The sequence below is a fragment of the Babylonia areolata genome, chromosome 12 (genome assembly GCF_041734735.1).
Source record: "Babylonia areolata isolate BAREFJ2019XMU chromosome 12, ASM4173473v1, whole genome shotgun sequence".
Classification (NCBI taxonomy): Eukaryota; Metazoa; Mollusca; class Gastropoda; order Neogastropoda; family Buccinidae; genus Babylonia; species Babylonia areolata.
This window is the reverse complement of record NC_134887.1, coordinates 41,596,055-41,610,295: the sequence shown is the minus strand read 5'-3', so window position 1 is coordinate 41,610,295 and position 14,241 is coordinate 41,596,055. Positions and strand designations below refer to the sequence as shown.

The window sequence follows — 14,241 nt, the reverse complement described above, 5'->3', positions numbered from 1 at the left end:
TACACACACAAAACACATCACACACACACACACACACACACACACACACACACACACACACACATACACACACACAAAAACCAGTGCTCAAGAGTAAATTACTTCAGACTAAAGCATATTTTCTCAGTATCCTTCTCAAGCCCCAAAACGAAATACACTGTTACGACTACTACATTCAGCAAACAAATCACTGAAATGCCAATCGCTCATGCTACCACATACAGATGTGTCAACTGCTGTAAATCCTGCCGGCCACAAAGACTGATTCAGCCACTGAATACTCTGCTGACTTAAAAATTCAATCAAGCTCCACAGCCAGTGGACAACCACCACTGTGCACACAACTTTGTTTTGTTGTTTTAACCCATCAGAAAGATCAAAACAGAAAAAAATGGTGCCTGACCAACCCCCACATACCACTTCCCCAAAACACTTTTCCCCCTAAATCCCACATCCATTACCCCTATAACCCTCCTCTGAAACTTTCTCCTAAACCCCAAAACCCTTTCCCCTATAACCGTTCCCAAAAACTCTTCACAAATTCCCTGAACCCACTCCCCCATACCCTATCCTCCATATCCTTATCCCAAACCTTTCCCCTAAACCCTTTTCTGCACACCCTTATCTCAAAACCCTTTTCTCCACATCACAATCTCAAAATCATTTCCCATGCACCCTTTCCCCCACACCTTTTCCCTAAACCCTTCCTCCCCAAAGCCCTTTCATAACATGACCAGCAGAGGCACTGCACCTTGAGGAAGTTCTTGACACGCTCCGGGTCATAGCAGTTGCTCTCCCGACAGATCCTCTCCACCTCCTTGATCTGCCCCGTCTTGCAGGCCGCCTGGATGTACTTGAAGTGCACGTCCTGGTCCTGGCTGAAGTTCACGATGGACCCCAGGAAGTAGAACAAGCCTGGCACACACACACACACACATACACCATCAATGGGGGTTCTCTTACTGATTTAATTCAGGGGTAACACTGATTTTTCATCACAAAATTAAAAAAACCTTTTAAAATCTTTAAAATCCCAAAGGCAATTTTTTTTTTTAATCTATTGCACCAGGAGTGCCAGCTTATGCTCCTTGAACGAATCACTGCTACTGAACTGATTTCATTTGGAAAGATCCTTTTCACACTTTTTTTTTTTTTTAATCATTTTCCTTTTTCAAAAAACTGTTTTCCATCTAAATTTATGTTCACACGGAATTTTTGCACTTGTGCTTTATCAATCACCAATATAAACCAAGTTTTTTCATTAACAATAGCCGAAATTTAAAAGTTACACAAACTGAGAAGGTGTGGGTTGAAGACTTTAAATGACCTTTAAAGACATGTCCTTTTTTTCTTTTTTGACTCACTTGTGTAAACAAAGTGAGTCTATGTTTTAACCCGGTGTTCAGTTGTCTCTGTGTGTGTGTGTGTGTGTGTCTGTGTGTCCGTGGTAAACTTTAACATTGACATTTTCTCTGCAAATACTTTGTCAGTTGACACCAAATTAGGCATAAAAATAGGAAAAATTCAGTTCTTTCCAGTCATCTTGTTTAAAACAGTATTGCACCTCTAAATAATGAAGCCTAATTATATGCAAACTGCATTTACTGTTATATTTATGTTTTTTGTATTCTCTAAACTTGGCACTTTGATCTGATATTCTGACCCAACAACAAGAGCAGTCATTATTATCCTTTTTTGTTCAAACAGGAAGTTCTTTTGCTAAGCATGGAAGTTTTATTTATTTTGCAAACGTTTTGGTGCAGATAGTAAAAAAGGGAAATTACTCTGTAATTATGCTAGGGGACTTAATTTGCTTTAAACTGATCTTTCTCACCTTAAACATTACATTTTGAAATAATACTCAATACATAAAAAGCTTGTGTGTTTTACTCTCAGTCACAAGTAAGTCTTGAAGGCCTTGCCTCTCTTGTTAACAAATGTAACACACAACACACCAAGGAAACCAGACAAACACATACACACACAAGCACATACACACACACACAAACCCCCCAAAAAATCCACATCCATAATTGATGATTAAGATGATCACCTTCTATGTGTATCTGTGGTAATCAAACCAGCAAACTCCTAATTATACTTGAAAATAGTATTTTCATCATCTAAGAGAAGAAACAATTCTGTCTAAGAGTACTGAAGCAGCATGAATAACGAAAATTTAAGAATATATTATTTTACATTTTTCATAATCACAACCAGCAATCAAATAAAACTCGAAAAATGCCAAATGTACATGCAGGCAAGCAACAGGCCAAATGCAGAGACGAAGGGGTGGGGGAGGGGTGAGGGGGAGGGGCTGAGGAAGGGGCTGGGAGGGTGTCTTGATGTTCAAAGAACACCACACTTTACAAAAACTGCTCCAACACACACACACCCGACACTAACCTTCAAAGCTCTTGAAAGACTCAAAGAGCTCGATGAGTGACTCGGTGGTGAGCTGCTCGTGGTACTTGGAGGCAATCTGGACGCAGACCTGCAGGTTCTGGCGGATGTTGGCCGTCAGCATGGCCTTCAGACACTCTATCGAGTCCTCCACCGACAGGGAGCCAAAGTAGGTCACCAGCCACTGTCACCACACACACTTTAACACTTGACTCAGTTTTTACATTTCCTGAACATCTGGCAGCATCAGCTTAGTGAGTGTTTTTGTTGTTTTTCACAGCAATATTTCCTCTCTTTCTACTTCATCAATCTCAAACATTTGTCTGCCATATCTTGCAAACTTTTCAGACAATTACACTTTCTCTTCCGTTATGGACATACGTATATGTGAACAGTGTTTGGGTTACAACTTCACATCCACCATCAGTTTTGTACACCCATGAAGAAAAGGCGCCCCCATAATTTTCTTGTTTTGTTTTCCTTAACATTCTATCTACGACCCTAACATCGGAAGGAACAGTCACCAATTTATATATATTTTACTGTGACAAATACAGCTATTTTGGAATGATAAGCATGATGCTATACTCTTCCTTCAGTCATCCACATGACACTCTTCTCTTTGTCACCCAAATATCTGTTTCAGCCTATCCTAATCATTTTCCATTGTTATACACATGAGGAAGATTCCACATACAAAACTTACACATCCTGCAAAAAAATCTGGGATTCAGTGTATCCTTGCTTATCATCCTTTGTTTCCTTAAAATGGGAGATCTTTGACATCCAATGTAAATAAAAAGAATCAATGGGTTTTTTATGTTTCTGTTTTTGTTTTTTTTAATATCAAAAGAAAGTTAGTTCCCGGAAACACCATTCCAGCCTAAGTAATTCAGGGGGGGAAAAAACACCTGAAAAGACCATTCCCGCCTAGGTTATGCAGAGCACAGTGAGGAGAGAGGTGAGAGAGGCAGAAGTGAGGTGTTTACCTCGGGGTTGAGGAGGTGGGTGTGCACAACGGCCCTCTTGATGTCGTACAGGTCCGTGTAGTGCTCCAGAGCCTGGAACAGAAACATCACTGACATTTCTCTTTCCACTCACTCCATCACTCTCTTCCCTTCAATCACACTTCTATCATTCCCTCCCTCCCTCTTTTCCCATTCTTCTGCTCAAAATCTTTGACAACAGTCAGCATGTCTCACAAGAAACTCTCTCTGTCCCTTATCATGTCTGGGCAGGAGAGAGGGACTGAGGTCAGGAAGGAGAGAGTGTGTGTCTGTGCACACACGTGTGCTTGTATGTACGCACTTTTGTTTATGCATGCACAATTTTGTACGTGTGTGCATGGGTGAGTGAGTGTGTGTGTGTGTGCGCGCGCATGCTCATGTGCACAAGTGTTTGCACATGTGTGTGTGTGTGTAAAAGAGAAAGAGTACTATATGGGCTCTTGTCTGTGCGAAAGCATGCATGACCTGAAAGTGTCAAGTCACCATGTCAAAGCCCACTACAGCAGAGACAGAGTGCAGTGAACAGATAATGGATTTTATCAACTGCATTTTCATTTTCATGACACCCTGACATAGCAGTGGGCCAGGGAGGGGAAAAAGGGGGGAGAGTGGAAAAACAGTGCAGCATTAGCAAACGTCCACTTTGCAGGAGAAACCCCTTTCATACCCTGCCCCCACCACACCACCCACAACACTCAAACCTGTCAGTCAACATAAATGTGTTCTGTCACACTGCCCAACCACCATGACACCACAGACAGACAGACAACAGACAAAAGAGATGTACTGTATCAGCAGACGATGAAGCACAGAGCAAGGTACACCACAAACAGACAACAGACAAAAGAGATGTACTGTATCAGCAGACGATGAAGCACAGAGCAAGGTACACCACAAACAGACAACAGACAAAAGAGATGTACTGTATCAGCAGACGATGAAGCACAGAGCAAGGTACACCACAAACAGACAACAGACAAAAGAGATGTACTGTATCAGCAGACGATGAAGCACAGAGCAAGGTACACCACAAACAGACAACAGACAAAAGAGATGTACTGTATCAGCAGACAACGAAGCACAGAGCAAGGTACACCACAGTCAGACAGACAACAGACAAAAGAGATGTACTGTATCAGCAGACGATGAAGCACAGAGCAAGGTACACCACAGACAAACAGACAACAGACAAAAGAGATGTATCAGCAGACAACGAAGCACAGAGCAAGGTACACCACAAACAGACAACAGACAAAAGAGATGTACTGTATCAGCAGACAACGAAGCACAGAGCAAGGTACACCACAAACAAACAGACAACAGACAAAAGAGATGTACTGTATCAGCAGACAACGAAGCACAGAGCAAGGTACACCACAGTCAGACAGACAACAGACGAAAGAGATGTACTGTATCAGCAGACGACGAAGCACAGAGCAAGGTACACCACAAACAAACAGACAACAGACAAAAGAGATGTACTGTATCAGCAGACGAACGAAGCACAGAGCATGGTACACCACAGACAGACAGACAACAGACGAAAGAGATGTGTTCTATCAACAAACAACTAAGAAGAGTGCATGGTACTGTACTCACCCTCTGTAACAGGCCAGCCTTCTCACACAGCTGGGCAATGTGGGCACGGTCGTAGTGCGTGAACATCTGGTTGCCCAGGATGGCGTCTGCCACCTGTCACATACATAGGTTTTCCATCAACGTCACAGGCCTCAACAATTATCATCTGTCAGCCATCCCTAAACAGGCCTCATCTGTGTGTCTGTCATTACTGCCTAAGCAATTCTCTGCCCTTGTCGATGACCAAGCGAAAGCTGAACTTGTAGCAGTTTCATCACATATTGATAATAATAATGATAATAATAATAATGAATGTATACAAATCTTGGTGTTTTCACACCACACCTCTGAATCAAAGGAAAGAAAGATCAAATGTAAAAGATGAATTTCATGGGCTTATTGTTGTTTCTTTGCTTTTGTTGCATGTTTCTTCGTTTAAAAAAAACAACTGACATAAATGCAACTGAGTTTATCCTGTCTTCTGCTTCAAATAAAATACCGTTCTGGATGTGTGCTTGAATCTTAGCGGAAGCTTGGAGAATGAAATACAAGAAAAGTATCCTTGTGCATGTGAATGTGAATGCTACAATTTATTTGTGTTTTACTGCTGACACACAATGCTGACATTAGGAATCCATCAAACAAATGCTTTCTCTTGACAAAAAAAACAACAAACTTTCAGCTGGGCACACACACACGCACAACTACATACAATATAACTCAAAGTTAAAAGATGTAAAATCAAAGGACACACCTACACACCCCTCCCCTCTCCTCAGTGTCCTGTATTCCCCCCCCCCCCCCCCCCCCAAGTCAGGCCGGCCCCCTGAGGTACCTGAGGAGCAGACATGAGGTTCATCTCCAGCAGACGTGTCTGCAGCGGTCCCTCGGCAGGGCGGTTGTTCTTCAGAGCGTCCAGCAAGAATGATGTGCACTGCTGGATAAGGTTGAACTCCATGAACACGTCCACAATCTGCAACATCACAACCCACACCGGTGCTGCCCTGTCAGTGATTTCCATGGTCAGTGACAAGACTTTCTGAACATCACACACTACTCCTAATCCAACAACATAAGATGCACAGCTGAGCTGGTCTCAAATCTCAGAAAACATGGTCACATGCTGCCTTGTGTGCTGCTTGACAGATCAATGACAAGACATTCAAATCATGATTCAACAGTACACATTCACTAACGAGTGGATCAACCATAAGACATCCAATCAGTGAAATATCAAACAACACTTAACTGTTTTAGGAGTAGTTTGTTAAAAGCAATAAAAAATTTTACTAACAATTTTAAACACCTAAACAACATTAACTTGTGCCAGTGGGTCACGTTAAATGACCTCTATCACAGGCCATAAACAGACACTGCCCGAACATATGACCACTGACTGTGGTGGTCAGCTCAACACTACCAGTGCCAACATGTGTGTTCACATTTCACTGCCAACTGCACTCACCCTCCCCTTTTCATTCATCACTCTCCCACCTTACACACTGTAAGTGCAGATCTGAACTGAATTTTTTCTTTGCGAAATCTGTCAACTGGTTCTCCCTAAGGAAATCTTTTATCTGACAGAACAAAGGTATCATAAAAATTATCCAAAATATCACTGGCAAGCAACTGTACCTACCATCCATTGTTTAACCCCAGATCATTAGCCACTGCCATTTGGCCAACTTTATGCAAGTCATGTTATCTTTCTACCCCATCCTACACCAGATCACCCTTTTCAGGTTCACCTCAAAAGCAATCCAAAAGGCATAGAACTGCTGGTTATCTACCACTGTCTCACACCAGCTTCAGGCTGACTGGCTCCAGTAAGCCTTGTCTGTCATTAGCAATCATCCAGGTGAAATGATCCCCTTTCAATTTATCCTTTCTTTCACCTGGAGGAGGTCAGCCAGGGGTTCATCAGTCAGCACTACCTGGGCACATCGACTGTTCTATTCCACACTGATTCATGGGTGAAAGCGACTGATTTTTGAAATACTGAAAATTTTTAGGTCAGAGACCTGGAACAATTTAAAAAGTGCATGTTTTATCCCAAAACAAAGTAAAATAGAAAACTTTTTTTTAAATTCGGAGAATTTTTTTTTCACCAAAATTTCAGTAAGCTTGCATGATCTCTCTCTCCCTCTCTCTCTCTCACCTGGTTGAGGTAAGCCATGGAATCATCTTCAGCTACCACAATCTGGACAAACTGACCTTTCTAGTCCACACTGTTCTACCCTTACAGGCACAAAAAAAAAACCCAAAGCAGCCCAAATTTTACACAGAGAAATTTGTTGTGACAAATGACAAAGAGTAATACAATACAATACAATACAGTACAATACAATACAATAAGCTTGCACGGTCTCTCTGCCTCTCTCTCACCTGGTTGAGGTCAGCCAGAGGTTCGTCATCAGCCACCATCATCTGGGCAAACTGCAGGCCTTGCTCCGGGTTGATGCGCATGATGTTGCGCAGCAGGAAGATGTAGTCAGGCGTGAAGCCCACCTTCTTGGAGTACAGGATGATCTTCTGGAACTGACCTGTCTCCGCAAAACACTGGATCACCTGTCAACACCACACAGTGCCATACTGTTAGCATGTACACTTCAAACTGCATCTCTGTTCAACTGGTACACGGCACACTGTTACCTTGTACAAAACACACTGGATTTGTGTTTAACTGGTACACATAACGCTGTTGCCAAGTACACAACACAAAAGTCACTGCATCCAGGTTTACATTGCCTACAATATACCGGATTAGTCTTGAGGTTAAAGAAATTGTATTTTGTATGTCGTTTTAAGGCACACCGGTCTAAAATTGGTGGATATATCAATAACAAGGTCAACAAGATGTAATTTGTTGTGTTCTGACATCAATGATGTTGCAAAACATCTAAATGCAGGATTTGGTGACAGGACATTATGTGGCAGAACATTTAATCATGCGATGCAGCTTGGTGATACATGCATGGTGAATGAACTGCAACAAAATGGGGCTAGGGAATAAAGTGACAAATTGCATTGACCTTTCTAGGTGGTGTCCAGCTAATGCTGAATCAGAACAGACACTGCTGAACACCACTGAAATGATTCAGCAGCAGTATAGAGCCTCCCTAGAATGTGACCTCTGGTGACCTTACACCAAGTTCCTTGTGGACTTCCAGTGCTGAGACTGTGATAGGCAAACCTGGGTGTGGCTGCATATGGGACACTTGGAATGAACAGCATGCAAGTAATGCCACTGAAAGGCAAGTTTCCCACAGATGTGACTCAAGAAAATTCTGTTCTTTTTCCAGACCTTTGTCTTTATTGGACCACACTGAAAACTTTCCGTATCAAACCAAAACCAAAACGAATTTTTAAGAATGCATCTTTTGTTGACAAAAGATATCTGTGCATATCCTAGTTTTAATATTCTATTCAATATTCATCAATTTTTTGTTTGTCTGTCTTTAAATACATCAATCTCTTTGAAGAATGGTACTGGTCACTGGTTTTACAAAAATTCCAAGACTTCAGGCCCTGAAGGGCAAAACAATTTTCCAAAACTATTCCAGACCAAGAAATAGTTCTCTCATTTTTCCAAGTTTTTTCCAGACCTCCATGAATCCGTACAAATCCTGGAAATGGCAAAGATGATGGGACAGCAACAAAAAGAAACAAACAAAAAAGCCTGATGACAAACTGACCTTCTGGGGCACATTGGCCCTGAGGTAGACGGACAGCGCCAGTGTGGGGTCAGCCGCCTTCACCAGGTCTCCCAGTTCTTCACAGCACTCCAGCTGTACAGCACACAATCATCATCATCATCATATTAATAATAATGGGTATTCATCATGTCATCTATCTCCTTAATAGATAAGTGCCCAGAGTCCTCACAACTACCACCAATAAGGAAAAACGCATACAAAAACTGAAAACACAGGACACTCTTACTCTCCACACTAACACACATGCAAGCACACACCAATACCCATACACCCACAAACACAAGTTTGTTCAGAATTAGGAGAGGAGACACATCCAGCCTGTGAAAGTGAATGTGAACACTCAATTATTGCCATCCACATTAATATTACCATTCAGATGTCATCATTAGCCTCTCCTTACACTGGTCTCACACACACACACATACACACACAATCCAATTTAACAAGCTTTCAAATACAACACCAAGGATAATGTCTGCGTGCAAGGCAACTATCACAAAAGCACTAAATCGCACTTGAAAAATCTGCTGTATATTGGTGAAGTGCGTTGGGTTACGCTGCTGGTCAGGCATCTGCTTGGCAGATGTGGTGTAGCGTATATGGATTTGTCCGAACGCAGTGACGCCTCCTTGAGCTACTGAAACTGAAACTGGTGAAGTTTCTTTTTCAGGCAATTGCTATGATTGTCCAATCTCTTACTTTACCCATCACTCTATCAGTCAATCAAAACAGATTCTGACCTTTCAGTCCAGCCTCTCATACCTAGGTCGGTTTCTTTCTCTCCCTGCCTCTCTTCCCCTGCCTCTCTTCCCAACTGTACAGTAATAAGCCTGTTCAACCGATGTTTGCTTCCTGTCTCGATAAAAACTCAACAAATAAAAAAAATGAATGAATAAATTGTCTGACATTTCCCTCTCCCTCAACCCACCATACCCCACATCTCAGTTTCTTCAACTGTTGTCTTCATTTGTCATGCAACAGGCTGTTTCCAAACTCTGTCCCTACAAACCACTGGAACCACTTTCTCTTCCCTTTCCACATTTTGACTTCACAGTTTTCCACAGATCTTTCTTTTTTTTAATCTGGTAGGCTCTCAAGGCCTGACCAGTGTGGCTGATCCAGCCAATATGTACCAGTCTGCATGTTTTGTGCCTTCTTCAAACTGAAGCTGAAAACAGACTTCCGGCTTCATCCAGACTGACAGAAAGAGAGAGAGAAACACCAACCTTGTCCTCCTTGAGCCATTTCTCCAGGAGCTGTTTGCGTCCCTGCTGCAGCACAGGACGACACAGTTCCAGGGACTCGTACTTGTTGAGCTGTCCCTTGTCCAGCAGGATGCCAAAGTACTGCAGCAGGGGGGACGTTGTTCCCGCCGTTGATGGCACCTGCTGGAAGCGTTGGATCGTCTGCGGCGTGCGCAGGATTCCCTGGAAACGCCACCATCAACACTCGTCAGCAGAGGCTGGGCAACACTTTTCTGCTTTATCTTCCACTACTGGGACCACATGTTCATCAGGTTTTCTGAGATTCCATTCTGATTTACACATCCCCAAGCTGATTTTAAAATGGTAACTATGATTACAATGTGCCATGTATATACATAATGAAGATGATTGTTATCGTTATCTTTTCACAGTGATTTTGTTGCTCAATTTTTCGTTCCCTTTTAACTGTTTAGACCCTTTCTTTCCCTTTAAATTCTATTTCCAGGAATTATGCATTTTACCCAACGACTATTACAGGACTATTAATACTGTCAATGTTGTACATTCCACTATTTTGGGTGCAAGGAAGGTTAACATACATGCCACAATTCTTATTCCTGTTGATAACTATATCCTCTGTAATGTAATAATACTACCTTTCATAATGCTGTTTTACTTCTTCATTAACAGGTAAACCTTTTACAAAACACATTAAGTAGAAAACAAAATTGCCTGTTTCGCAATATTTTGAACGTTGCTGAAGAGATAGAGCACCTGATTCATTTACCATCCTAAAAACCATGTTAACTGTTTTAATATTCTATTTGTGTAAACTTCCCACAGTACTGTACAGACCTATTCAGTCTCTCATAGTTCTGGCAGGCAACCAAAATACTCAATGTGCACAAACAAGAAGAAGACTAGCACATACTTAGAACTGTTACTATCTGTCTTCTCCTTCTCCTCCTCCTCCCTCAACTCTGTGAAGAGTCACTGGGGCACCACACAGAACTGTTCAACAGATACCTCCAGGTCTGTCAGTTGTGTCACATGGATGGAATCCATACCCCTGACAGTCTGCACTGGTGGGTCATGATTTAAGTATGTGTAATTAAACCTGAGCATATTAAAACTATCAGTATATGACAGACAGACAGAAAATACGAAAAAACTTAGCCGTATGAAGAGCACAGGAACAGGAGTCGTGATGGCTGCTGGAAAAAGAGGGCGCTAGCCAGTGGGACAAAGGGGAGGTTACCTACTTCCAGGAGGTTATCGGCCGAAGTTGCTTTCGTTTTCTCCGCATAGGCTGATAGTAGTTTGCACAGGACAGGAATGTCAGACGCCTGCCGGAGTCTGCACTAGTTGGGTCACGGTTAAGTATGTGTAATTAAACTAACTTTTAGTAAATGCCAAAACCACCACTGTAATCCCAACAACTAAAAGCCATCACTGACAACTGCAGATTGACTTCTCATAAGGCAATAAGCATCACTGACCTTGGGGGCACTGGCGGCGACCTTGGCAGCCTCCTGGTACTGTCCACCTTGGAAGAGGGTGTTGAACTTGCGCACAAACAGATCCTCGGCGCCAGGCAGGTTGCAGCGTGAAGACATCTTCAGCGCCAGGTCAGGGTTCTGCAGGGTGTTGGTGATGTACGTCACAATGTTCTCCTCCTCCACACTCACCGACAACACCTGTATGTACACCCACACATCAACAGGTGATTTCAAACAACAAGTGATATCACGCATCAACAGGTGACATAATTACTCAACAGGTGATATCACACATCTCTAGAGGCTCAATGCACACACACACACACGCACACACACACATCAACATATATCAAATTCAAAACCCACTGTAAACACCTGTTGCAGCAGGTAAAAGGATCCCTCTGCTCACTGACATTATCTGTATATGCTCACTCACACCATCATATGATGCAACACACCTTCTACTGAGAAACACACTTTTCACTCAGAAAGCATGGCACTGATCATCAACACTTTCCTCCATTTGCAGGTCAACCTGGCATGCTGACCTGACGACAGACAGACACAAATCTATGGACACACAGTCATAGATATGTGGATACACACACTGAGATGTGAAGACAAACACTGATCTGTGGAGACAAAAGACTACCCGTGGACATACACACACACAGAGACTACACACCTAGGGACACAAAAAAAGACACAAACCACACACCTGTCCTTTCCTGTTGACTCCAATGATGCCGCTAGTGGCCTCATGGCTGGCCGTAACAAAAATGGTGTCCCCGCTGATGCGGTTCATGTATATGCAGGTGCCCGACTCAATGTCGTACATGTGCACATAGCCGTACTTGGTGATCAGGAACACCACTCCATGCTTGGGACTGGTCTGTATTCACAAACAAATGACATAAATTAAGGTCCTGAGAAAACACACTTAACGTAAATTAAATAACCCACAGCAACAAGTGACATGTCCCTGACAAAATTTGGTATTAAAAAACCCACTCTAAAATAAGCCTGACTGAAACCAACAGGAAACGGATAATGACTTTATAAAGGCAGCTTTCAGTTGGCTCTACCCAGGTATGCAACCTGTTGTGTAAATGACAGTGTTTATAAAGTGCTTCGAGCTTGGCCTCTGACTGAGGGTAGACATGACAGAAGTATCCATATCAATCGATTCATATCCTTTTTGTTACACATTATATAATAACTAGAACAAAGGCCTCTTTCCAAGTTATCCCTCAACTGATGAACTCACACAGTGAAGTCCCCCCTCCTCCCCTTTCACCAATGCTGTGAGCTATGCAAAGCAGTACCCTCTGACTAATGAAACCTGGCTGACCCAGAAAATGACAGGACGTGGATGATGGCAAGGGGAGGGAGAAAAGTAGGTAAGAGGAGTGCTTACAACTGCATGTGAGCCACTGACAATCTGATCGTGACTAGTGGATGACTAGTGGATGAGAGTATCACAGCAAAGAGGAACAAAGCCAAGTTAAATAAATCAAAATGCAAATGATAAAGGAAAACTTACACAAATTTTTTTTTTAATATAAAAATAGAAAAATAATGGCCCAGTATAACAAAAATATGAACAAATTTGTATAACTATATATTATAACTAAATGACAGCAACAGTGGTATGTATTGAGCAGGTACAATTAAAGACAAGAGGTAGGAACCAAAAACACCACAGGTTAACACAAAATGAGATGGTAGGAGGAGAAAAAACCAAAAACACCCCGGGTTAACACAAAATGAGATGGTAGGAGGAGAAAGAACCAAAACCACCACAGGTTAACACAAAATGAGGTGGTAGGAGAAAGCACCAAGTACCTGCATGGCCACAGGAAAGTCGTTCTGAGCTTCTGCAGGGAAGAAGACGTCCACAGCTTTCTTGGCAAAGGGCTGGTTGCCTTGTGGTGGCTGCCCCACCTCAATGACATGAAGCTGTGTGAACAGAAAACACTCATCTGGCATCACTGGCATAGCAGCTGAGTGGTTAAGGCATTGGACTTTCAATCCTACGGTTCTGGATTCGAATCCTGGTGGGTTAAGGGGGTGGAGATTTTTCCAACTCCCATGTCAATAAATGAGCAAACCTGCTTGTGCCTGAACCCCCTTCATGTTATATGCACGCAGAAGATCAAATGCGCATGTCAATGATCCCACAATCCATGTCAGCTTTCCATTGGTTATGAAAATAAGAACATACTAAGCATACACACTGTTGGAAAATAGGGTATGGCTGCCTCCTGTCTGGGTAAAAACAGTTATTCATGTTAATCACCCACTTGTACATTCAAGCAAATGTGGGACTTGCAGACCAAGAACATGGAAGAAGAACCACATTACTTTAAGGTTTTCTGACATATATCTCACACCTTTCACAATGCATCCAGATGTTTATTTGCAACACTCCTTTCAACACACCACCTTTTCTTTCCACGGTTTGTTCTTGGTTCATCTCTTTTACCTTGCTCTCCGGAGAACTGGACATACAACACACTGGTTCATTCATATTAGTCATTTGTCACTCATAATCACACACACACACACACACACACACACACACACAATCCCACAGACCTTGCCACCCTGAGGGCCCCTGACAGCAAACATGAAGAGAGTGGAGGGGTTGGGGTTGGCATCTACAGTGAAGGTGGCAAAGGCAGCAGCATGACCTTCAATGGGCTGGCTGACCTTGCGCTCCACAGAGTACAGCTGCATGGCTCCAACCACACGGTTTTGCTGCAGACACACACACATTGCCATACATATTACTGTGTGTACACACTATGCATACTCTATGGATCTGGGCTTA

General features: G+C 42.6%; 1 protein-coding gene across 1 annotated transcript in view; it reads right to left on the bottom strand.

Annotated features, from left to right (window-relative positions):
- LOC143288634 (clathrin heavy chain 1-like) overlaps positions 1-14,241 on the bottom strand; it is a 40,964-nt gene that overhangs the window by 20,630 nt on the left and 6,093 nt on the right. The window contains exons 5-16 of the mRNA XM_076597294.1: positions 14,007-14,168; positions 13,254-13,367; positions 12,127-12,300; positions 11,409-11,606; positions 9,931-10,131; positions 8,684-8,776; positions 7,374-7,556; positions 5,824-5,961; positions 5,010-5,102; positions 3,393-3,464; positions 2,407-2,587; positions 752-915 (exon numbers count right to left, since the gene is read on the bottom strand). Coding sequence (XP_076453409.1) covers positions 752-915; positions 2,407-2,587; positions 3,393-3,464; positions 5,010-5,102; positions 5,824-5,961; positions 7,374-7,556; positions 8,684-8,776; positions 9,931-10,131; positions 11,409-11,606; positions 12,127-12,300; positions 13,254-13,367; positions 14,007-14,168 — 1,773 coding nt within the window. The remainder of the gene's footprint in view (positions 1-751; positions 916-2,406; positions 2,588-3,392; positions 3,465-5,009; positions 5,103-5,823; positions 5,962-7,373; positions 7,557-8,683; positions 8,777-9,930; positions 10,132-11,408; positions 11,607-12,126; positions 12,301-13,253; positions 13,368-14,006; positions 14,169-14,241) is intronic.